The 24,750-nt window shown below is 41.1% G+C and overlaps 1 protein-coding gene across 1 annotated transcript in view; it reads right to left on the bottom strand.

The window, feature by feature from the left end:
* The window catches only part of ROBO2 (roundabout guidance receptor 2), a 1,312,832-nt gene that overhangs the window by 153,714 nt on the left and 1,134,368 nt on the right, over positions 1-24,750 (bottom strand). The window contains exon 3 of the mRNA XM_036243039.1: positions 2,839-2,996. Within this exon, the coding sequence (XP_036098932.1) occupies positions 2,839-2,996 (158 nt within the window). The remainder of the gene's footprint in view (positions 1-2,838; positions 2,997-24,750) is intronic.

A 24,750-nucleotide genomic window follows, 5' to 3' on the forward strand; every position in this document is an offset into this window, starting at 1 on the left:
AAAGAAGAAAAGAGAATGGAAAGGAGTATTTAAGCTCACTATTTGTTTCCCTAAAGGAAATGGCTGAGTGTCTAAGACTCAAAACTCTCCCACTATTTTGACATCTGCATGGGTCCATTTTTCTCTTAAATTATCTGCCTTTGGAAGCCTCCAATTCCCTTTCTTCTTCGTCTCCTGCCTGGTCTTATTTTGAGTCTTGTGACTGCCTCCATTAAACACCAAAAGTTGGTCTTTACTCACTAATTTGATTGGATAAATTGCTATTGACATTTGTCATCAGAAAGGAGCACTAGATATCTGTGTTGTATAATAAAATGAATCTGCCTGACACAGGGATTCCACAGGGATTTGCTGAATACCTCACCTCCATGTGCTGGGCAGTTTTAAGGCACTGGAGATTCGGTAGTAATCCAAACGTAAAAGTGTCTGCCTTCATGGGGCTTACATTGCAATTGCTTGTACTAATTATCTTCATCTCATCTTAGTTTTATTTGTGAGATAATTTCTGAAGAATAGAGCAGGTTGGATAAAAACCAATCAAATTTTTTGAATGATGACTATGATTTGGTAAAAATCATTGGGTTTTAATAGTTGCTCTCTAAATGTCTTAAATATGAAGCATTTACTGACCGAATACACAAATGTAATAATCTTAAGATGTGTGTTTGTTAAAGAGGGCATTAAAGGAGAATTAGGTTTTCAGTAAGTGTATCATTAACTCATAAGTTCTTTTCCAATTTTGGTGGGTTTTTTTGTGTGTGTATTTACCTAATCCAACAATGTTCACTTCACAATGACCTGGTGTTCTTAAAGAGGTATGAGATGAGAAGATGAGAACATGCTCTTTTCCTTGGTTAATTTTTAAATTCATAGGCAAACAAAACTCATGTAGGTATGTTCTCATCAGAGATATTTCAGGCTCTAAAACTTGTCATGTCATAGAAAGGAAACTCTGGCTTTATTTTCTTTTTACCTGGGAAGAAAATGGCCTTCAACTTGTTCTCAATTATATACAGTAGAGCACAATGAACTCTACGTTATAAACATGAGCATGGAGGCTATTTCTCCTTCCCTTAAAGGTGAGTCTGGCGATATGACTTGGCTTGATCAATGGAACTAAAGCAAATGTTCACCGAAGAGAAGGTGCTTGCACATTGGGACTTGTCTTCTCTTGCTGCAGCTGCAACCCTGAGATAGCACGGGAACCAGCCGAGCTGGTCTGCTGGACAGCTCGAGGCTTAGGGAGGAGGGTGGAGATGCCCAGCTGAGAGTCAGTCAACTGCCAGACATGTGGTAAGGTCACCCTAGTTCGTTCAGCTGTCAGCAGCTCGCTCTCCAGCCGCAGAAGCACGAGGAAGCCTAGCGCAGGTCAGCCATGCTGGCCCAGGACGAAGGCTGGCAGCTAACCCTCAGAAGCATAGTCTAAATAAAATGATTATAACAAGCCCATGTGTTTTGAGTGGTTTGTGACACAGCAAAAGCTAAGTGATACAAAAATAACCTAGAAACCTTGAACATTGATATTCTTCTATCACCAGGAGCCCATTTTCATAACTTTGGTATCCAAGCACAGACCATTAGCAACCAAATACTCTAGGGCAATGTAGATCCCCAGAGTGTCAGCAGTTCAAGCCAGAATACAAAGATACATGTTGTGACCTGGTACATGCTATGATAAAACTAACAATGTGCCCATGAGAAAACAAATTCTCTTTTATTAATGTTTTTTCCTTATTGATTTTAGAGAGAGAGGAAGGGAGAGGGGGTGAGAGATAGAAACATCCATGAGAGAGAACATCGATTGGCCGCCTCCTGCATGCCCCCCACTGGGGAATCAGGCCTACAACCTGGACATGTGCCCTGACTTGGGATCAAACCAGCAACCTCTTGGTGCATGAGTCAACGCTCAACCACTGAGCCGTACTGTCCAGACCATTAGATATTTTTAAAGATAATAGAACCCAGACTATATGGACCTTTGCTAAAAATGGAATTTTTTTCAGTTGAATGAGGTATTATTTTTAATATATTCACTCTCAATTATTGTACTGAATATAAAAAATTATGCTAAGAACAATGTCGGAAGGTTGAGGCATCATCTACTATTTCAGTGGACTGGTTTTCACAAACTTCACATACAAATGTGGAGTAGAACCTCTAAAAAATAAAATAAGTGTATGTTCTTCCTTTATCTACCTCTTTACCATTTTCTGGGTGTTTTATTTTGAATATTAACAAATGGACACACCTGGTCACCTTGAAAACACACTATTTTTCTGCAGGAGCTAAACGCCAGAACGAGTCAGGCATTTTTATTTTGATTTTACTTTATATCTTTTAAACTTTGAAGTGAATACATGTATAAAAGTTCAATTTTAAATATTATTAAATTGGAAAAGTGCTTGAAATATTCATCACCTCGAATTATTTGCTCTTCTAACTTTTCTTAAGCACAGAAAGAAATGTTCTAGTTAGCATGGTTATGGCTGTCGTTCACACTTGAACACTCACATACTCGTGAGCAATAGGTGCACTTGAAGATCTTAAAAACAGCCAATATGGCAACATTGAACTCTAAATATATATTTACATATTCAAGTTGGTGCAATTCTTAATTTATTATGTACACTTGATTTATATAATTTTTGTTTCCTTGAAACCTCATAACAAATTTATTGTTTTGGTTCCCCCATTTCAGTCCTTCCAATACAGTGTAGAAGGGAGTTAGGATTCAAATGCAGTTTGACTATTTCATTCACAGTAAATAAAATAAGTAAAGACATCAGTTTTAAGACTTGCAATTCAGTCTCTGTAGGTGTTCATTTTAATTTCACTCACACTTATCCTTTCTTCCTTGTCATCGATTCGAACTTTGTCTTTTTTCCAGTAGATGGTGGGCTCCGGGTGTCCCCGGGGGGGCTGGCACTCCAGGATGGCGGGCTCTCCAGCTGCCACCACCACGTCGGTGGGATTTTGCCGGAAGTCATCTCGTAACACTGAAGAAACACAATTGTAGTGCAAGAAAATTCAGTGGCAGTCACTGCAGCTTTCTCTTACAAAAGGCAACTTCAAGTCTCAGCTACTTTGTTCTAAAAAAATTGCCAGGGCATTTACTGACAGCATAATCAACGCCCAACTTAAAATATCTAGAGCCAACCAAAATATTCCTCAACAGGAAATTGGCTGTGATAATGTGCCTTTGCTACACAATCTTATTTAAAAGCAAGGCAAGTCTAAGGAAAATAAGATGAGAAATGTTCATGGTATAGTTCATAAATAATTACATTACTCATAATAAAAACTCAAAGCACAAAAACTCTATGTAGTATCATCCTATTTTCTATTTTTAAAAGTGCACATACATATGCCTATATAAATACATTAAAATAAACTGTCAAATTATACGTAAAACAAGTCGTGTGCACAGGTCTGTGAGCACGCAGGCATGTCTGTCGGGCGGGGACGAGGGTGAGAAGCCTTTGAGAAAGCTCTTTCTCATGACATGAATATGGACAAGATCCACACTGTTTTCATTACACTTCAGAAGACAGACTCATTGTTCACCCTCGCAACGCACTAGCACCCACATACACAGGGTACATTTCCATTCTCCCTGCATCTCCACCTGCCGCGCGACATCTGGGCAGCGTGACATTCGGAGCAGAGATATCCCTTGTAGCAGTCTTGCCAGTCTGAATTTCCCCTCCTTTCATTAGGAGAACAGCAGGTTGGACCTCCGTGGCAACCTCTGAAAATTGGCATGCCTGGCTTTCCAAATGTCACCTATCTGTGTGCACTGTTCTTCCCCTGGCAAGATGAGAAGCCTGGAGAAATAACTCTGCCCCATCACATTGCAGAATGCCTAGTTCATTTAGCAAATAAGGGCAAACATTCAAAAAAGTGGTTGAGCCCAGGTAATATACCTCATACCTCAACTGCCTCTGTTTTCCCTGACTTCCTTGACTTTTCCTATTCTTTGACATTGCAACAGTGACAGGTGTGTTTCCTAAATGTACCTATGGGTAAAAAAACAAATAGATACACTCACACAAATATAGATGTGTGTGTGTGTATGTTTATGTAGCATACATATCCATACACACACCTATACATGTTACGCACACATGTACTGCACACACACACACACACACACACACACACATTGGTCAAGCTATTTGAAATCAAAATTAGGCAGCTTGTGCTGGCCTGTTATGTAAATCAACTGCTGTAAACGTGGATTAGGCCGAAGCAACTGCCTTGGTGCCCAGTAAGGAGACCCACTCAGCACTCTGCTTCCTCCTCGGCCCAGTCTCTCGGTTAATTGCCATTCTCCAAATAAATACAAATCCCGTCCTGAAAATAGCTCCAGAGAGACAACTGAGTGACTTTTAGGGCTTTTCTTTTCTTCTCTTGCAAAACCTCCTCTAACAGGGTTTTCCATTTTAATGAAGTCAGGCCCTTTCCGCGATGAGGGAACCTGTCTCCTATTGAAGGAGCGGTAAGAAAGAAATCAGCACAAATTGCTGTCTCGCAGCTTATAAGCTGATTCATTTACTGCCTTAGCTGCTAAGGAAATGTGTTCCGTCTTAGCACGGTGCACTGCACCGTTTCTGGTCCTCTTGTCTAACTGGCAGGGAATGTGTGATTTGTTTGTGAAGGATTCGCTTCTGAATGAGCTGAGAGGAGTGTGCATTTCAATGTGACACTTGGGCAAGGGGATGAGAAGAGGCTTGTGGTTCCCTCTCGCAGGTAAGTCCTCCTGGGAGAGCAAGCTGGTGACGCGTTTCTATTCTCAAGACAGAACAGCTGCCTCTTTATGCAACGTTAAGACATGGAGAAATGTGGTAACAGGGTGGTGAGCATCCCTACAATATCCGGGGCTGGCAACCAGGGGGCTTCGGCAGGCCTTCAGTCTGTTCCTCAATGACACATCTGGCCAGCTGAGGGGCCTTCTCCAGGACTGGTCTCCTAACAAATGACATGCCAAAAACCTCTACTCAAATGGTACTTAGGACCAACGCAAATTATTCAGAGACACAGTGCACACCAATTTGCAACAAGACAAATTAAGGGGAAAAAAAGGTCCTTTGATACGGGGGATGAAAAAGAGACAAACACCATCACAAACTAGGGGCTGCTCCTCTTAAACAATGTGACCTGTGTCTGCAGCACATTCACAAAAAAGGGAACGACGTCATTTTGCAAATGAAGCCAAGAAATCTAATATCAACTGTAATTTTAGGCTTTTAGACTATCCACCCAGAGAGTAGGGCGAGATAATAAGATAATTGGTACTTTACCCTCTTCAACTTGCAAAATGCTCTTTGGGGTTTGTATAGTATTCAGTTAATTCATTCTTTGCTTAGTGATATCATTTCTTTTACTCTAAGTCTTTGGGGTAATAAAATGTGTTTTCTCTCTCTCTCTCTCTCTCTCTCTCTCTCTCTCTCTCTCAAATAAAACATTCAACAGAAAACACCCCTTTCAGCAGGTTCTATCACAGTGAGAACTGGCTCTTAAGAAAAAGTAAAGACATTTTTACTCCTCTCCGATTTTTAAGAAAGACATACATGTCTGACATTTGCTTATATGTAAAATAAAATCATATTTATTGTTTCCAAATATTGAGTTAATTATTCATTTCTGTCCTGGAGTTTGCCCCATGCTTGATTGCATGTGATCAGGAATAGAAGGTGTTCTCTGTAGTAAAGGATTCACGTATGTTGGATGAAAGGAACTAAAATGGCCCTGTACATGTGCAGAAGGAGAGCAAGTCCAAGCTGAGTCTATATTTTTTTCTCCTCAAGCTCCTATCCTAGAAAGAACTGAAAGCTACATTTGCAATGTGGTTTGACAAGTAAGTTGATGCAGGGACATACAGCAATTATAGGTGTTACCTAAAGCTCCAAGCAGGTCTTTAAGTAAGGTGAAGAGAAATAAACCTGATGAACTAAAAAATATGCTAAAAATGACAAAAGCTGGGAGGGTATCAGTCAGCTATATTTAAAAAAAAAAATATAGTACGTGTACTGTTGATATGGTACTTGATTGCAGATCTAAGTTTAAAATACAAAGATTCAAATCTCCATGGGTACAAAAATCTAATTGGCTAGAAGTCATATTTATTTCTGTATATGAGCTAAAAAGCATAAATGAGAGTGCACCCAGCTAGTCATAACCTGGATTAGATTAGAGTTTTTTTCATTGACATGCACTGTGATTTAGGAAGTTATTCTGGAAGATCAAAAATTTCTGACTAGTATGTGTGATAAAATATAGTTTATATCTATGGCAGAAAGATTTATAACAAATTAATTCAATTCTGCAGGAACGTATTGAACACTCCAACATACTTGGCACAGTCCTATAACATGGCTGAGGAATATCAAACCAGAATGACATGTTTCTAGGGCAAGCTTTTTCACTAATGCTCCTTGGTGGTCCTCCCTCCCTGCACAGTCCCCTCCCCTTTATGTGGGGTGGACATCGGGACTTGCCTTTAATGAACAGAATATTACAAAGTGATGAAAGGTCACTTCCAATGTTAAGTTATAAAAGATGGTAACTCTCGTCTTTTTGTCTCTGTCTTTCTGTCTGTACGAATGTGCTTCCTCTGATCATGTGAGATGTTCGTTGCCCAATAGGGTGGCTCGTTTGGCAATGATCTTAAGGAAGCTTCCGGTCAACAGCAAGCAAGGAACTGAGGCTCTCGGTCCACCTCGAGAGCCCAAATCTTGCCAACAACTCCATGCATATACTTGGGAGCAGAAACGCCCCCAGTTGAGCCTTTACATGAGACCACAACCCTGCCCTGCCCTGTTACTGCAGATTTGTGAGATCCCACAGCAGAGGATCAAGCTCACAACCTGGGCACAGACAGAGAGACAATAAATGGTGTCGTTTCAAGCCCCTAACTTTACGGTAACTTGTTACCCAGTAACCACTTACCCAGTAACCCTCCATGACTTATGTCTACTTGTGCCTTGAGAGCTTACAGCTTTAATTCCTGCTTCCTCACAGTCGCACAGCCTTTCGCTCACCAAGTCGTCTGTTCTAAATTAACATTTCTCAGGAATTTAAAAAAATTAATCTTTAGCCCAGCCAGTGTAGCTCAGCGGTTAAGCATCGACCCATGCACCAAAAGGTAACCAGTTTGATTCCTGGTCAGGGCACATGCCCAGGTTGTGGGCCTGATCCCCAGTGGGGGGGCATGCAGGAGGCGGCCCATCGATGTTCTTTCTCATCGATGTTTCTATCTCTCTCTCCCTCTCCCTTCCTCTCTCTCTAAAAATCAAGAAAAAAATTTAGAAAAAAATAATTTATCTTTATTGTTCAAAGTATTACAGATGTTCCCCCTCTCTTCCCCCTTTACCCCCTCCTCCCCACTTCTCCCCCTACCCAACCCCTGCCTTTACTACACTGCCGTCTGTGTCCATTGGTTATGCAAATATGCATACAAGTTCTTTGGCTTATCTCTCCCCCCAGCACTCGCCCCTTCCCTCTGAGGTTCATCAGTCCTTGGGAACTGATTTTTACTTCAATAAATAAAGGTGAAACAAATCATCACTCAGACATATCCATCTTAGCTTATTAAAAGAAATTAGCAATAACCATAACATGAGACTGTGTGATTAACAGGTTCTGAAAGCTCCATGTGTGAGTTACAAAGGAAGACACACTCACAAGGTGTTATTAAAAATGTAGAGTTCCAAATATTACTGGAAAAAGTATTCACACACACTGCTGGATAAAAAAAAACATCCACAGCAAACTCAGTTGATCATGAGAAGATGTCTGTAAAGCAGCTGTAATTAAAAGCGTGGTGAGCCACAGCAACTCACAGTGATGCTGAGCGCAAGGTGGCCGTGCAGCAGGCTCCCCTCTGAGTGCTCTGAGTGTGCACTGAGCTGTCCACCTGAGTGTGCACTGAGTGTGCACTGAACTGTCCACCTAAGTGTGCATCGAGTGTACACTGAGCTGTCCACCTGAGTGTGCACCAAGTGTGCACTGAGCTTTCCACCTGAGTGTGTACTGAGTGTGCACTGAGCTGGCAACCTGAATGTGCACCGAGTGTGCACTGAGCTGTCCACCTGAGTGTGCACTGAGTGTGCACTGAGCTGTCCGCCTGAGTGTGCACTGAGCTTTCCACCTGAGTGTGCACTGAGTGGGCACTGAGCTGGCAACCAGGATGGCACCAGGCTTCTCAGCAGAAACTGACCACTAGTCCTAAGTGACACTTATATGGTGCACATTTTCATTTCTGAATACAAAATTTGAGTAACTCTTGACAATGACAGAGATACTCAGAAGATTTTAGTTGCGCATGTGGATAATATATGAAATTACAACTCTGGTTTTCAATGAGATTATTAAATGCTTTTTTTGGGATCAGTTAGCAGGTACACCCAATGACACTTTTGATCTCCCTATTTTAAAAGGAGCGGCCCTACAATAAAAGCTAATATTTAATGAGTATGCACTGTGTGCAAAATCTGGCATCATGGATATGTAGTAAGTCATTGGAAATGTGGGGTTTGAACCCTGTGTCTCATACGCGACTCTGCATGGTCATTATGCTGCACTAACTTGTAGCATCAGTTGCTTCCATTTGTTTTGTCCCCACTGCCTAGGTGAGAATGTCCTTATCTCTTTGTAGAGTTGCTGAGGGAATATCCCATTTGAACTGTTTCCTGATTTCTCTTTTAAACTCCTATTGTAGCTATTGTAAATTTGCTACAATGTAAATTTGATCATGTCAGTTCCCTTTTCACAGCTTTTTAAATGGCTCTTTAGGTGAAATTCTCTTCTTAATATGATTTCAAATGCTTAGAATCAGGTCCCTGCTTATATTTCCAGGGTCATCACCAACATTTCTGCAGCCATCCTGCCCTAGACACACAGAGCGGCATCTAATTATCAGTGTGCATTTCTGCTCCGAAGTCTCTGCCGGGTACCCTTCGTTCCCGTTTCCTACTCCTTCCATCAAACACCTGCTGCTCCTTTGATGTCAGCTTCTGACTCATTCATGTGAAAAGTTTTTCCTTCTGTACTTACACTGGGTAACCCCCCAAAACACTCCCATCTTGGAGAGTGTCAGAAGAGTTCATCAAGTATTCTTTTTTTTAATCCTCACCCGAGGACATTTTTCCATTTTTTGTTCAGAGAGAGTAGGAGGGAGGGAGGGAGGGAGGGAGGGAGGGAAGGAGGGGGGGGGGGAGAGAGAGAGAGAAAGAGAGAGAGAGAGAGAGAGAGAGAGAGAGAGAGAGAAACATGGACATGAAAGGGACACATCGAGTGGCTGCCACCTGCACAACCCAACCAGGGCCGGGGACAAACTGCAACCAAGGTACATGCCCTCAGCGGGAACCGAACCCAGGTCTCTCTGGACCGCAGGCGAATGCTGTAACCACTGAGCAAAACCAGCCAGGGCCATCAAGTATTCTTGATGTGCTGATTGTACTGATATAGCCCTTTTCAAGAAGTGTGTTGCAAGGTTTTATTATTATTATTATTATTATTATTATTACATAAAATAGATTACAATGTTTTGATTCAATTTAAAAATATCATTTATAAAAAAATTAATTTGGTTGGATTTAAGAGTCAGTGTACTTGACGTGCCTGTGTACAACCTCATAGTTCTTTAAAATAAAAGCCAGGCAGTTCAGGAAGGTCCGAAAGCAATCACTCAAAGAAACGATAGGTTTACGTGCAACCAGGAAACTCTTAGCACAAATTACAGCATATCATAGTAAATATTACAATGAACTAGAAAAAAAAGTGACATTCCTACAACTGGCACATGCTATTGCCCTAACCCTGTCACGACCTACGATCGAGGGGAAGGAACAGGTGCAACCCCAACAAGACTGCAGCTGGGTCTCTCTGGTTCTGAGGAAAGCAGCATCTCCCCAGGACCCGGGGCTGCCGCTGGCTCGGACCCCAGCGGGAGCTCCAGCTTCAGGACGAAACTGAGGAGATGAGCACTAGGCGAAACCTGAGTTCTTAATGACATAACCGGACAAATCAATCCCGAAGACTGTGCTAAACCAGCTTTCTAGTTATGTGATCTAAATACGCTTTCTTCCACATTTAGGCTAGTTTAAATTGGGTTTCCCCTTCCAACGCTAAGCTCCCCACTGACAAGCTGTATTGTTCCTGAAGTTTCAATGACTAGAAAGAAAGACCAAATAAATCCAAAGAGGAATCATCATTCACAACAGACTGTTATACTTGGTACCATCCAACAAAATACTGTCGGAATGGGCAGGCCAGACACCAGCTAAGTAGACAATACCATCTGATATTAGGGAGCCAGTCCTAAGCGGTTTCTTCTGCACAGAGGGGAATGGGAAAGAAACAGCTCAGCGGGGAGCCATCCTGCTACCGCTGTGCAAGCTGACACCAGCACCTCCGCTGCACGCTGAGGACTCCGAACACGAGAAGCTCTCTCGCCCACTGTCTCCACCAGGACTCCCTGTGCAAGCAAAACCCCCAGCAAATGATCCAGATAAAGCAGCACCATGAATTCGAGCATGTTGAATAAACAGGGATGCCCTGTGACTTGTCCTTTTTCAAGTCATAGTGTTTCGTGAAGCCTGGTATTCTGCAGGGAATAAAACACACAAACACAATTTATGCAAGAGGAACGCCAGCTCCAAATCCTAGCCAAGCCTTTATGCTGCAATCCTTTCTTTAGCCGTGCTCTGTCCTCACCCACAATATAATCTGAAGTCCTGCTAAGAGTGCCAAGTCTTCCTTAATGTTTTCCATTAATGTTAAAAACTTGCTGAAGGATTCTTAGAAATCTCATGGAAACATCGTGCTCTCTGTAATTTGTATTCGTAACCTCTGTAATGCATATGTTCTCCTTGGGGACTGAGTGTTGAGATCATTCATAAACTCTTGGATCACATGTGGCACTGCAAACTGGTGACATCTGACCAAGCCAGACTCCAGGCCTGCCTCTGGCAATAATTTCCTTTGGTTTGTTGTAAGGAGCCAGCAGTTGGCATACCTTCAACACTTGGAAGTCCTATTTTAGGCAAAGCCTAGCATGTGATGTTTGACAGGGATCTGCATACCCCACCCATTAATTTAGGAGGAAGTTGGGGATTGAGGCTAATTAATGTTTAATCAGTTCCTCTTTTTTTCTTAAAGTGCCATTGTCCATGTGGGAATGATGTGCCCAGAATGGCACAGAGCCTAGGAAGTGAGGACAACGTGGAGGTCGTGCCCAAACTTAGTACCCGAGGAGGAGGAGGAGGCACAGGAGGAGGAGGAGGAGGAGGAAGAGGCACAGGAGGAGGAGGAGGAGGAGGATTCAGGTTTAGCTGAACATCAAGACAATGCCTTCCTCTCCTGCAGAACAAAAACTATTCCCCACAACCCCCAAATGTTCTGCTCGGCTGTCCAAACCACTTTGTTGCACCTGCAAGGTTAAGGCTAATTCCAGTCTGGGTCACAGAGTGACTATAACTCTGAATATTATAAGACATAATACATCGAATTTGAAATTCAGAATGACACAGGCTAGCATTTAAAAAAATAATTATTAAATAATGTTTCTCAAAATATTCAAAAAGGGGAAACACCAATTATTTCAAGCTTGTCATATTACCCCTCCTTTCTCCAGATCTGGGTTTGGCTACACATAAATAAATAAACAAACACGTAAATAATCACAACATCTTTGTAAGATTTACATTAACAGGATGGTTACCAGTAACCATCTGTCTGCTTCTAGCTTTTCAATCTGGTTCATGTCCCAGAAGCCTCCACTCTTCAGCCGACACAGCGGGCTGCGGGCATCAGGAGGACTGCCAGGTGCTGTGTTCAAAGCCTTCTTTGCCCATTTTCCCGCTTTTCTCCCTCACCCCTCCCCTCCCCTCCCTCCTCATTTAGTTCTCATGATTACACAAAAGAAAATAAAAATCTCAGGGGAGCAAATATCATGTTTATATATTTATAAAAAATTTAATTCAATATGTTTGTATATTTAAGTGCACTTTAAATTTAAAATATACATATGCTAGATATTTAAATTCAAATTTCAGAATTCATTACTGCCTTACGGTTTCCTCTGTCAATTTGAATAAAGAATAGAGTGTTATCAAGTAAATGTGAATGTGCTGCTTTATTCTGGATCCCGACAGACCACCCCTCTCCTGCCGTGTGTCTTTGTCTGAAGACATGGCTGTCCCAGCACTCTAACACAAGCAGCTCGCCGAGGGACAGGCTCGGCAGCACCTCCTGCCTTCCACCGCCTCCAGACATCACCTGGTGATTGCTCCGATGTTTCTCTCCCGTGGAGTATTCTGATGTGCGTGATCAACATGAATTACAATGCCAAGTAACCGCCAGATGTCATGAGTTATAAACTCAATAGTCTAAGGATTATTACACATTAGGGCACCCTACAGTGCAGGGGTGTCCTGGAATTTATGTGTTATTTATTACCTATTGGCAGGGTCTCAAAGTAATCTCACCCCTGCTGATGAAATGATGGTTGGAAGGCAAAGAAGGTCAAGGTCAACCTTGCTTGTCAAGAATGCCAGTTACTTGGAAACTACTGGTGCTTTATTTATTTATTTATTTATTTATTTATTTATTTATTTATTTATTATTTGTCTTTACCTGAAACTCAACAAATCCCTGAATGACAGGGAATATACATTATAATGCATTTATGGGCTTTCAAATTAATTGCATTGATTTGGCAATTTCCATCATTCCACCTATTCTAACAACACATTTCTTAACCATAATCACCAGAGGTCCAATTTAAGAAGGTAGCGATAAATCCACCACAATCTATGACCTTAAAAATGATCACTTTGCAAGGACACTATTTCTCTTCCTCTTTTCCTCAGGAACATAGACCAAAGCCTAACTCCACAAAACTTATTTAGATTTTCAATGCAACAACAATATGTTTTTTTTAAAAAAATTATGTCTAGCATGCCTGTGGGCTCTTCAGTCTTTCCCATCCAATATTAAGATTTGCATATGTCCACATCATAAAATATGGGCATTATTCTAAGCTGTCATGGATTTTGCTGAAATGGATGAAACGTGACCTCCTATATTATCCGGGAAGTGTTCTATCTGATTACCACATGACAAGAAGCTTGAAATGTTTCCTAATCCAGAATATAGCATATTTATTTTTAAATTGGTTGATTTAAAAAATCTCTATCAACTCTCTACTTTATCCCAAAGACCCAGTAACCTTCTTTTCTTTCCCCACCAAATGAATTCTGAAAGCTGCAGTTAACATTCAGAAATCTCATTACCCATCTACCATAAATCTTCAAAAGCATCACCAGGTTTTGACAGCTATGCAAGAGAAGAGGAAGCAAGAAGCATATCCAAGCACTTTCTGTGGATGCAAATGTGCTAAACACCACAGTGAAACTATTTCTGAAAACTCCTACATGCTATCAACAACTGAAAAACAATGTGCTTGACAATTTTTGTGTACCCATGAGAAGCACAATGTCTTTTATTCCTGATGCTTAGTCCACACCCCACTCCCCACCCCTCCCCACCAGCCAACTTTGCTATCTACTCTATGAAACAAACTGGTACCAAAGAACACATGATAAATTTCTTTTTTAGGTCTAAGAATCTTTGTGTTTTCATGATAAAAATTTACACAGGTGTATTTTCCCAAAAGTATTTAAATATTTTGAAATTCATGTATATTTCAATCAAACCTTCATATTTTGTATGAAACTAGAAAGAAGTCATCTTAAACATAGATGTTTAAAGGAAAATCCTTCTCTTTATCTCTTATACCCTGGAGTCAATCTTGGTCATTACCATGCTAAGTAATGAGGGAATAAATCAAATTGCCTTCTGAGTCTCTGGCTACACTTTTATTTTCTGTGTTTCACTGCTATTCCTAGGACAAGGGATCGGTACACTGTTACTGTCAAAATAATCGGAGACAAAGATGAACAGACAGTCACTTCCTTCTTGCTTGAAGGAGCAGCAGGTCGGTATCTGGAAATAACTACTTATCTGCACAAGCTTGGTTTAACTTCTCCACCCAGGAGGGTACCAAGACTCATAGGATTTAGCAGAAAGTCTAAATTATTTTGTCCTAGTCAAGGCTGTTTGTGATACCAGGTTATTAAAATTCACTAATTAGTATAATTCTAATGTCAGCCATTTTCATCAACTGCTTTACTCTTCTCCCAAACTGTCCGCAAGTGCTAAAACCAGAAACTTTTTTTTTTTTTGGTACTATGAATGCACAGTTAAATTATAAATGTTCTGAATGTAGAGAAAATGTCTAAAATGTGAACAAAAGAAAAATCTGAAGCTGGCAAATGGGATAATTTTCAAAATAAATTAGTAGATCCCAAATAACCAGATGTTATGTGTATTTATCTAATAATGTCTAAAGCATATGTCTAAAACTGCCCTTGACATGATTTTTACATATTTAAAAGGAAGATACTGCTTCCGTGAGCTTCTGCGTGGGACACTTCAATAGATCCCTAGGGATGTCGTCGGTTGATAAGAGTTTGGGTATGTAGTTTGAACTAAAAGACTTCCAATTTTCCTTGTAATATGCCAAATAGCTAAGAAGAAAGATTGTATTCATGTCTTCTAACACTCAACATGTTCAACCTTACCTGTAAATTGGACAATCATTTATTTTATCCTGCATGTTTCACACTTTTGAAAGCAAAAGAAGAACCCTCCATAACTATGCCAGCAGAGTGCAGGAAACCCAGGGGGAATGCGCACCTACTGCCCTCTTCCATTCTGTCCTGTGTGTCCCCTCGGTCACAATCCTTGGCCCGCACTGGCCTTGCCCAGGTCCTGGGACACAGAGAAGAGCTGTTTCCACCCGAGGCCTTCACACTGCTTTCTGCTTCCCAGATGCACTGCCCCTCTGCATCAGCTGCCCGTTCCTTTCCGGGGACCTGGGGCTTCCCTTTAATAACCCTTCATGGACGTATCACTGTTTTGCAGAGAGGCAGTGTGGCATGGTGGTTAAACGAATGGGCTTGGTCAGAGGCCTGAGTCTCAGCTCTGCTACTTTATTAACTGGATGGCTTCATGCCAGTTAATAAACTAAGTCTCATTTTGAGCCTTAGCATCTTCATCCATAAAATGTGGATAACAAAGCATATGTCTTCACATTGTTATAAAGAATAAAAAATTTGCCCAGCCAGTGTTGCTCCCGTGGACTGAGAGGTCAGGGCACGTGCCCGGGTTGCGGGCTTGATCCCCAGTAGGGGGCGTGCAGGAGGCAGCCAATGGATGTCTCTCCCATCAATGTTTCTATCTTTCTTCTCTCCCTTCCTCTCTCTCTAAAAATCAATAAAAATATTATATTTTTTTAAGAAAAAACAAAGTGAATTTTGTAAAGCAGTGTCAAGTAGAGAAAGTGCTTTGTGAATGAGAATCGTTGTTAGGACTTAGGAATACTAGTAAACAAGAAGGATCTTATTCTGTTTTTGTATTTGATTTTAGATGAGTTTAATGGTTGTCAATTTTTAATTCCTTTGACTGTCAAATAGTTAATAATCTTCAAGAACCCTGGCCTGTGTGTAAAAGATTTCTTTCTTTAAGATCTTGAGAGTCAGACAGTTAAATACTATGCAATTGCTACTAGATGGTGATAATTACTGTAAATGAGTGTTATAGAATTGAGACTTACATCAAATAGTATAATCCTAAAGTGAAATACATCTAGATGTTATTATTTATATCAAGTATTATTAGACAATAAAATATAATCGGTTCCTCCCAATGCAAAAGTTTGCTCAGTTTTCCCCAGTTCATTTTTAAAAACTAATTTTACCATGACATTTAATGTTGCTTTGTTTAATTGCCATCAAATAAATAAGATATTTTCCACTTTTCAATCCGTTCTAATTACAACTATTTTTGGGTGTTGCATAACAGAAGAGTTTTTTTTTGATCAGTCATTTCTTTTTTATTTAATAAGTGTGTATTGCATATTTTGTTGATTTCAGGTCCTCTATGATACATGCAGGAGTACACGATATTTCAAGCAGAAACCTTGCCCTCGGGGCCTAAAGAAACTGAGTGACGTTCCCGTCTGTAATCCAAAGCCCTCTGTCTGAAAGGGACAAGCATGCAGTGCCGGACACCGCGTGGGGGGCTCCCGGCCGCGCGCTGGGGTCCGGAGGGAGCCACTGCCCTCCACAGGAAGGCTCTGTAGGGGAGCCGGCGCTCAGAGCCGGGGACACCAGTGCATGCTTTAATTAACGACGAGAAGAAAAGAGTCATGCTGGAATGTGCTTGCATGTACATAAAACAATCTGCAAAGGAACACACACAAGAAACTAATAATAACAAATGCCTTTGCAGAGAAAAACAAAACTGGGAAGTGAGCGACAGGAGAGGGAGACTTTACTGTCTCCACTTTACACTTTTTGATCTTCGAATCCTATAAAAATTGTAAGTTCTTACTAATACGTACACTTAACAACATATCAATAAAGAGAATATTGGCTAAGCACGTTTCCAGATGACACTGTCTGTCCAGACTGACTCCACAGAGTTAAGAAGATGGCTCGGAAACCGGTTTTCTCACTAGTCAGGCCCGCGGTGACCTCAGTCCCCCGGTGACACGAACTGCAAGTTTCTAGAGGAAGGCGCTTTGAAATAGAAATGTCAACAATGTGTCTGGAGGGTGGTGAGAGGCCTGATCTTAGAGATTAAAATGTATAACTTGATTAGTTACTTTCTAAAATAGAATGAACATTCAGACACTTTAGTGTGGAGAAGTTCTCTTCTTTTCATTGAAGATAAACTGAAAGCCTACTGTGAGCTGGGTGCCCGAGGAATAAGGGTGAGGAAGACCACAGCCTGTGATTGGACCAGGCCTTGTGACCGGACCACAGCCTTGTGATCGGACCAGGTCTTGTGACTGGACCACAGCCTTGTGACCGGACCACAGCCTTGTGATCAGACCAGACCTTGTGATCGGACCAGACCTTGTGATCGGACCAGGCCTTGTGACCGGACCACAGCCTTGTGACCGGACCAGGTCTTGTGACTGGACCACAGCCTTGTGACCGGACCACAGCCTTGTGACCGGACCACAGCCTTGTGATCGGACCAGGTCTTGTGACTGGACCACAGCCTTGTGACCGGACCACAGCCTTGTGATCAGACCAGACCTTGTGATCGGACCAGACCTTGTGATCGGACCAGGCCTTGTGACCGGACCACAGCCTTGTGATCGGACCAGGTCTTGTGACCGGACCACAGCCTTGTGATCGGACCAGGTCTTGTGACCGGACCACAGCCTTGTGATCGGACCAGGTCTTGTGATCGGACCACAGCCTTGTGATCGGACCAGGTCTTGTGATCGGACCACAGCCTTGTGATCGGACCACAGCCTGTGATTGGACCAGGCCTTGTGATCGGACCAGGCCTTGTGACGGGACCAGGCCTTGTGACGGGACCAGGCCTTGTGATCGGACCAGGCCTCGTGAGCACCCAGCAGAGGGCCGGAGGGGAGCGAGGGGTTACGGAGAGAAGAGCCGCAGTGGTGACTGTGCTCTGGGGGACAGAAGCTCATCGTCACCCGTATTCACTGTCAACACAGTCACGAGGAACCAAATGTCATTTCTTCAAAAAATTATTTAATCCTCTTGGATTAAAATGATAAAATCCTCTTAGATTGTAAATGATTTATCCTTTATATATATATATATATATATATATATATATATATCCATTTGTAGGTTTGCCTTCAAGATTTCAAATATAAAAACCTTGTTTAAAATGTTGGTTTATTTTCTGTGATATATCTATGTCTTTTGTATTTCATAAGATTTGAATATACAAAAATCATTAGTTTTTTTGTGTTTTGTTTAAGTGAGGAAAAAGTATACGTGTATGTACAGGGCAAGTATACTGATGTTATTCAACCTGTTAATATAGTTTTTCTTATAGGATGATCCCTGGTGGTGTATCCTTAAATGAATTATATTCCATCTTAAACAATATAATTAACTCTTGAGAAACTTCCTTTCTCTATACTAGTAAATTAAATTTTGTCTAACCCTTTGCTTTATGATAATGCCAGCTCATTAAAATGTTAGTTAAAACTCATTAAAATGCATACTGAGAGGTAACAGCTTCATTGCTGTAATATGATATGAAGAGAGAATGCATTATTATCATTCCATTGTTTTCAAAACTGAATATATTTGCATAATAAAAGGGTCACTATATTTTCAATAGTCCTCAAAAATTAAGCAGATCAATAATTAAAAATACATTTTATAGAAATAATTTTATTACTGCAGAGTACCAAAAATTGGGCTTAACAGATCATTTGAAATAATATTAAATATACTACATAGTCTTTATTTCTTTTCAGTATTTAACATATTTCATTAGTATAGTATTTTTATACAACAGTAGATGGCTTAATCAAATTACAGTGAATTGTCTTCATTACACATCATATTGGGACCTTGTATGATGATATTATATCAGTGCCTTGAACAGAATCTGGTGGAAATTGTGTAGGAAATTAGCTATATCGCCAGTGCAGAGGTAATTATTTCATGTTTCTCTCCTACAGTAGCTTAGCCATGGTAGGTGATAACATTGCTGAGAGTTAAGATGTGGAAAATTCCTATAGTTATTTATTTCTTTATTTTGGATTCTCACTCCAATCCTACATGAAACAGTTTCCATTAAAGCATCACCTAAATTATATCTCATTGAAATGTGTATTTTCCATCTTGTGTTGTGGATGTCTTCAAGTTCCCTCCACTAGCCGTGACTCTTGCAAGTACTTTGCCAGAAACTTACTGTTCTTAAAAAAATAGTCAACTCAACGTAAAAATGGAGCACCTCCAGACACATTCTTCATACATAATCTCTGCCAGTCCGGCCTCCCAGATGACTTTACAACAAATGTCGACGAACATGAGGTCCCGGGACTCCAGACTTGCATCTGCCAGGCCGCGTGACATCCACACTTGAATGTTTAAGAATATCTTACACTTAACATGGCTAAAATGGAAATCTTAATTTTTTCCATCACAAATCATTTCCCCGATTGCTCAAGGAGTTGTTATTTTTACTCCATTTCTGTCATCCGTGGACACACACACACAGACACACATTATGCTGTCCATCAGTAAGGCCCTATGACTGTAAACCTATTCCGAATCTATTTGTCTATTTCTCTTTACCTTCTTCAGTCCTGGCTCCTGGTCTGAGTCCCTGTCACCTCTCCTGCAATATTGCAGCTGACTGTTAACATCTTACGTTTACTCACGCTCTTCGTATAGTCAACTCTCTACAGAGCAGACACAGTAGCCTCTTTAAAATTATAAAACAAATCTTGTCATCCTTCTGCTTAAACTTCTCAGAAGGACTCATCACAGTTACGCAGAATTCCAAATCCTTACTCTGGACAGCAAGGCCTCCTGAGACGTGGCCTCTCGGACCAGTGCCACGCCTCTTGCTCTGTTCTCCCAGCTGCTGGCCTTCTCCCCTGCTAGCCAGCCAGCGACTCCTGAGGTGGGCTTTCCACGCTCCACACCCACATGCTCTTCCACGAGACTTCCTCTGTCTGTCAAACTTCAGTTCACATGTCCCTCCTTCTCAGTTCCCCTCTGTGACTATCCAACCTAAAGACGCAGCTAGACCACATATACCACTTCTCTCCGGTATTTCCGCCTGCATGTCACATATCACTATGTGAAGTTCGCCTTGTTCGCGCCTGGGTGCCGTATCTGTCTGCCCTCCCTCGGACGTGAGCTAGCTCCCCCATGAGAGTGGAAAACAAGTTCACTTTGGTTACTGTTGTTTCCTCGGGCTAGAATGGTACCCTTAGCACATAATAAGTACTACACAGTAATATTTACCGAATGAATAGATGAGTGAAGAATTTCAATTCTTGTCATCATCTAAATAGAATATAGTTGATTATTGTACATGGATTGTTAGTAGAAGGTTCCCTAAAATGGTTTAATGATTTTACTTAATAACTACATAAGAAGTTGACTATCTTTTCTTTTAGTAAAGAATATTAGGCATTATTGTGAAATAATCTTCCATGAAATGTCAACAGTTTCTTATTTTTAAAGTTAAAAAGGAACTCCAATTTCACATTATTCAAATGGTCAGAAAAAGTCAGAAATCCATGTCATTGATCTTTTCAAGATCATGTTCTGAATGTTCAGTTAAAATATGTCAGTTGCCTAGAAGGATGGAATGAATCACTGTGTAAGAACGGTCACACTTCCACGCCTGTAAGACCAGGGGAACCTCCCAAGCCCTGTGAGATAGGTTGTCTATGAAGAAAAGGAAGACTTTCCAAGATGCCCGCAGCAGCCAGTTAATAAGAGGATGAACTAGGATTTGAAAGTAGATCTTTATTTTTTAATCTAGAGCCTACACCTTGAGATCATTGTGATAGAAATTTAGACAAAACATACATTTTATAAACCCTTAACTTAATAAAGTGTACTAAAGATAATTTAACTTGGTAACTAAGGTCTTCATTATAATCAGTTACTGCATCACGCTGTGAGACGGTGATTTCGAACATTAGGCTAAATCTATATTTAACTCAAAAGTCATGAGGAATCTTGCTTCTTTGAATAAATCTCTAATATGAGCTTGATTCCATACAATAGCTTTTTCCATAAGCAACAACAAAAACCGAAGAACAAAAGCTAACGGTGAGTGAATTGCTGATAAGTTACAGCTATTAATGTATAATGAACTGTTTGAACTTTTCCAATGGTATGCTTAAGCCCTCAGAATTTCAGTCTTTATTTTATTTTACTTTTTAATATATGTCAGTCTCTTCCTTCAGCAAAAGTAAACCTTTAGTCAGCTTTAATCTTCTTTCCACTCTCACTTATTTGTTTATGTTTGAATTTTTATTAACAATTGTTTTAATCTAACATGTTATTTGTCTTTCATATAGCCATAAACATCTTATCGACATACAAGACACTGGCCTGTTGATAACATTAACAGTTGAAAGAAGTTGGATTCAGGGCCAGCCTGACACTAACTGTCTGCAGCCCTTAATAGCAAACATTCTTCCTAGACATTTTCACTCCAAAAGTTCACACTAAGCCATACTAAACAGCCATACTAAAAAACACTGAATTGTATATTTCCTTAAAATAGCAAATCTGCCCGGCCTGGTGGCTCAGCCAGTTGGAGCCCCGTTCAGTACACCAACAGACTGCAGATTTGATTCCCAGTCAGAGCACATGCCCGGGTCGCAGGCTCGGTCCCGTCATGGCGTGTACAGGAGGCAACTGAATGATGTTTCTCTCTCACATCTATGTTTCTCACTTTCTCTCTCTCTAAAAAAAAATCATAAAAATGTATCCTAGGGTGAGGATTACAAAAATATAGTGACTCTTATGGTATGTAAGTTACATCTCAATAGGGTGACCAATGAACATGCTCTCTTAAGGTGATCCTTAAACAGATACTCAATGGCTGAAGTAGTTAGTGAGCCACATGGAAATCAGGAAGACAGTTCCAGGCAGAGGAAGCTGCAAGTGTGAAGGCCCGAAGGCAGGAGCCTGCCCGGCACATCTGACACAGCAGAAGGGGGCACTAGGGCTGGACTGACACAGCAGAAGGGGGCACTAGGGCTGGACTGACACACCAGAAGGGGGCACTAGGGCTGGACTGACACACCAGAAGGAGGCACTAGGGCTGGACTGACACACCAGAAGGGGGCACTAGGGCTGGACTGACACACCAGAAGGGGGCACTAGGGCTGGACTGACACACCAGAAGGGGGCACTAGGGCTGGACTGACACAGCAGAAGGGGGCACTAGGGCTGGACTGACACAGCAGAAGGGGGCACTAGGGCTGGACTGACACAGCAGAAGGGGGCACTAGGGCTGGACTGACACAGCAGAAGGGGGCACTAGGGCTGGACTGACACACCAGAAGGGGGCACTAGGGCTGGACTGGAGAGCAGAGGTTGAGAGAGGAGACGAGCTCAGAGAGACTGCAGGGCCAGACCACACAGGTGTGAGCGCCGTGGTAAGGAGTAAGAATCACATTCTTGGTGAGAAGGGGAGTCACTCTGGGAAGAGGGAAAATGATTTAACTTACATTTTAACAGAATCAGTTTGGTGGGCGAAAGACCTCTAAGGTCAGTAGGAAGACTCGCGTTTTGGTTCAGGCTCCAGGGGGCAGTGACTTGGGGCAAGAGAGTAGTATGGAGGGAGCAAGATACATTCAGAGGCTGAAGAAAACTGACCTCACTGGTCTCTTCTATTCCCAGTTACTTATTTTTAATTTATTTTCATTGTTGAAAATATTATAGATGTCCCCCTTTATTCCCCTAATGACCTCCTTCTCCCCTCTCCCAACCCGATGCCTTCCCTGCACTATGTGTCCATTGGCTATGCACGGAAGTTCCTAGGTTAATCCCTTCCCACCCCCCCTCCCCCCTTCCTTCTGGTCAGTCTGTTCCCTGCTTCCAAGTCTCTGCATCTACTTTGTTCATCAGTTTATTTTGATCATTAGATTTCACAAATAAGTGACATCATGTAATACTTGTCTTTCGCTTAGCATAATACTCTCCAGGTCCCTCCAAGCTGTCTCAAAGGGTAAAAGATCTTTCATACAACTGCATAGTAGGCCATTGTGTAAATGTACTACAGCACACTAGAAAATAAAATCATCTTGGCAATGGTTTCTTTCTAAAAGAGAGATAATCATTATGAGGATATATTTTTGAAATTATAAGTACAGAGAGAACCTTGCCTCTTCAGCTCCACATTGTCCTCTGCAGGTTAGGCCAACAGGTTCTGGTGAATGAAAGACTTCAGTTTAATTCCTGGCATTATTGCTTATTAGCTATGGAATCTGGGGCAAGTTGTTTTACCTCTCTAAGATTCTGCTTCTTCATCATAAAATGGAATAATGGTGCCTATCATCCAGACTGGATGAGGATTCAATAAAAGCATTTTTGACATTTAGCACATACATGGCAGAGAAGTATTATCATGGTTTTGCATAATCAAATAGACAATGATGCTCAAAATTATATATTCTACCTTATAAAGTATATACCTCCCTACAGTGATAAGTCTGCTGATTAACTACATATATAACAAATTGCAAATAAAAAACATTAAGACCCTGGCCGGTTTGGTTCAGTGGTTAGAGCGTCGGCCTGCGGTCCTGAGAGACCCGGGTTCGGTTCCCGCTAAGGGCGCGTACCTCGGTTGCAGTTTGTCCCCAGCCCTGGTCGGTTGTGCGGGTGGCAGCCACTCGATGTGTCCCTTTCGCATCGATGTCTCTCTCTCTCTCTCTCTCTGTTCCTCTCTCTCTCTCCCACTCTAACTGAACAAAAAATGGAAAAATGTCCTCTGGTGAGGATTAAAAAAAAAAACATTAAGTAGTTGGGTTCTTTGTCTTCCTTTTGTTGAATTGTATGAGTACTCTATATATATTGGAAATTAACCCCTTATCTGATATATCATTGGCAATGATGTTCTCCATTTTGATGACTGTTTCTTTTGCTGTGCAGAAGCTTTTTAGTTTGATGTAGTCCCATGTGTTCATTTTTTCCTTTGTTTCTGTTGCCTTAGGTGATATACCAGTGAAAATTCTGCTGCGAATGATGTCCGAAATTTTGATGCCTACATTTTCTTCTAGAATTTTTATGGATTCATGAGCTGAATAGACACCTCTCCAAACAGGACATACAAATGGCTAAGAGACATATGAAGAAATGCTCAACATCACTGATCATCAGAGAGATGCAAATTAAAACAACAATGAAGTATCACCTCACACCTGTCAGAATGGCCACCATCAACAAATCATCAAACAACAAGTGTTGGCGAGGGTGTGGAGAAAAGGGGACTCTAGTACACTGCTGGTGGGAATGCAGACTGGTGCAGCCACTATGGAAAAAAATATGGTGTTACCTCAAAAAATTAAAAATTGAATTGCCATTTGACCCAGTGATCCCGCTTCTAGGAATATACCCTAAGAAGCCTGAAACACCAATCAGGAAGAATATATGTATCCCCATGTTCATAGCAGCACTATTTACAATAGCTAAGATCTGGAAACAGCCCAAGTATCCATCTGTAGACAAATGAATTAAAAAGCAGTGGTACATATACACAATGGAGTATTATGCAGCTGTAAGAAAGAAAGATCTCTTATCCTTTGAGATGACATGGAGGGACCTGGAAAGTATTATTTTAAGTGAAATAAGCCAAGCAGAAAAAGACAAATACCACATGATCTCACTTATATACAGAATATAATGAACATAACAGTCTGAGGAATACAGTAGACCCAGAAACATGGAATTAAGGGGCACAGACTGACATCTGTCAGAAGAGAGGGTGGGGGGGTGGGAAGAGATAAACCACAGAACTTATATGCATGTAAGCATGACCAATGAACATGGACAACTAAGCCGGGGACAGGGGGTGGGGTGGGGAGGAGGGTGCCAATGGGATAAAAAAGGAGAAACATCTGTAACAAAAATAAATAAAAAATATAAAAAATAATTAAATAAATAAAAATAAAAACCAAAAAAATCAATAAAGTAGAAATTTATCACTTTGCTAATCTAATGATATAATATTTAATAAGTAACATTGGATAATATTTTACTTAAGCAAATGATATTTATTGGGAAGATATATTTTGTTTAAATATTTACATTAATTAGTTTAGATGAAAAGTTGTGACACTTCAATTTTGCTTTATATTAA

Source organism: Molossus molossus, unplaced genomic scaffold (genome assembly GCF_014108415.1).
Source record: "Molossus molossus isolate mMolMol1 unplaced genomic scaffold, mMolMol1.p scaffold_m16_p_5, whole genome shotgun sequence".
Lineage (NCBI taxonomy): Eukaryota > Metazoa > Chordata > Mammalia > Chiroptera > Molossidae > Molossus > Molossus molossus.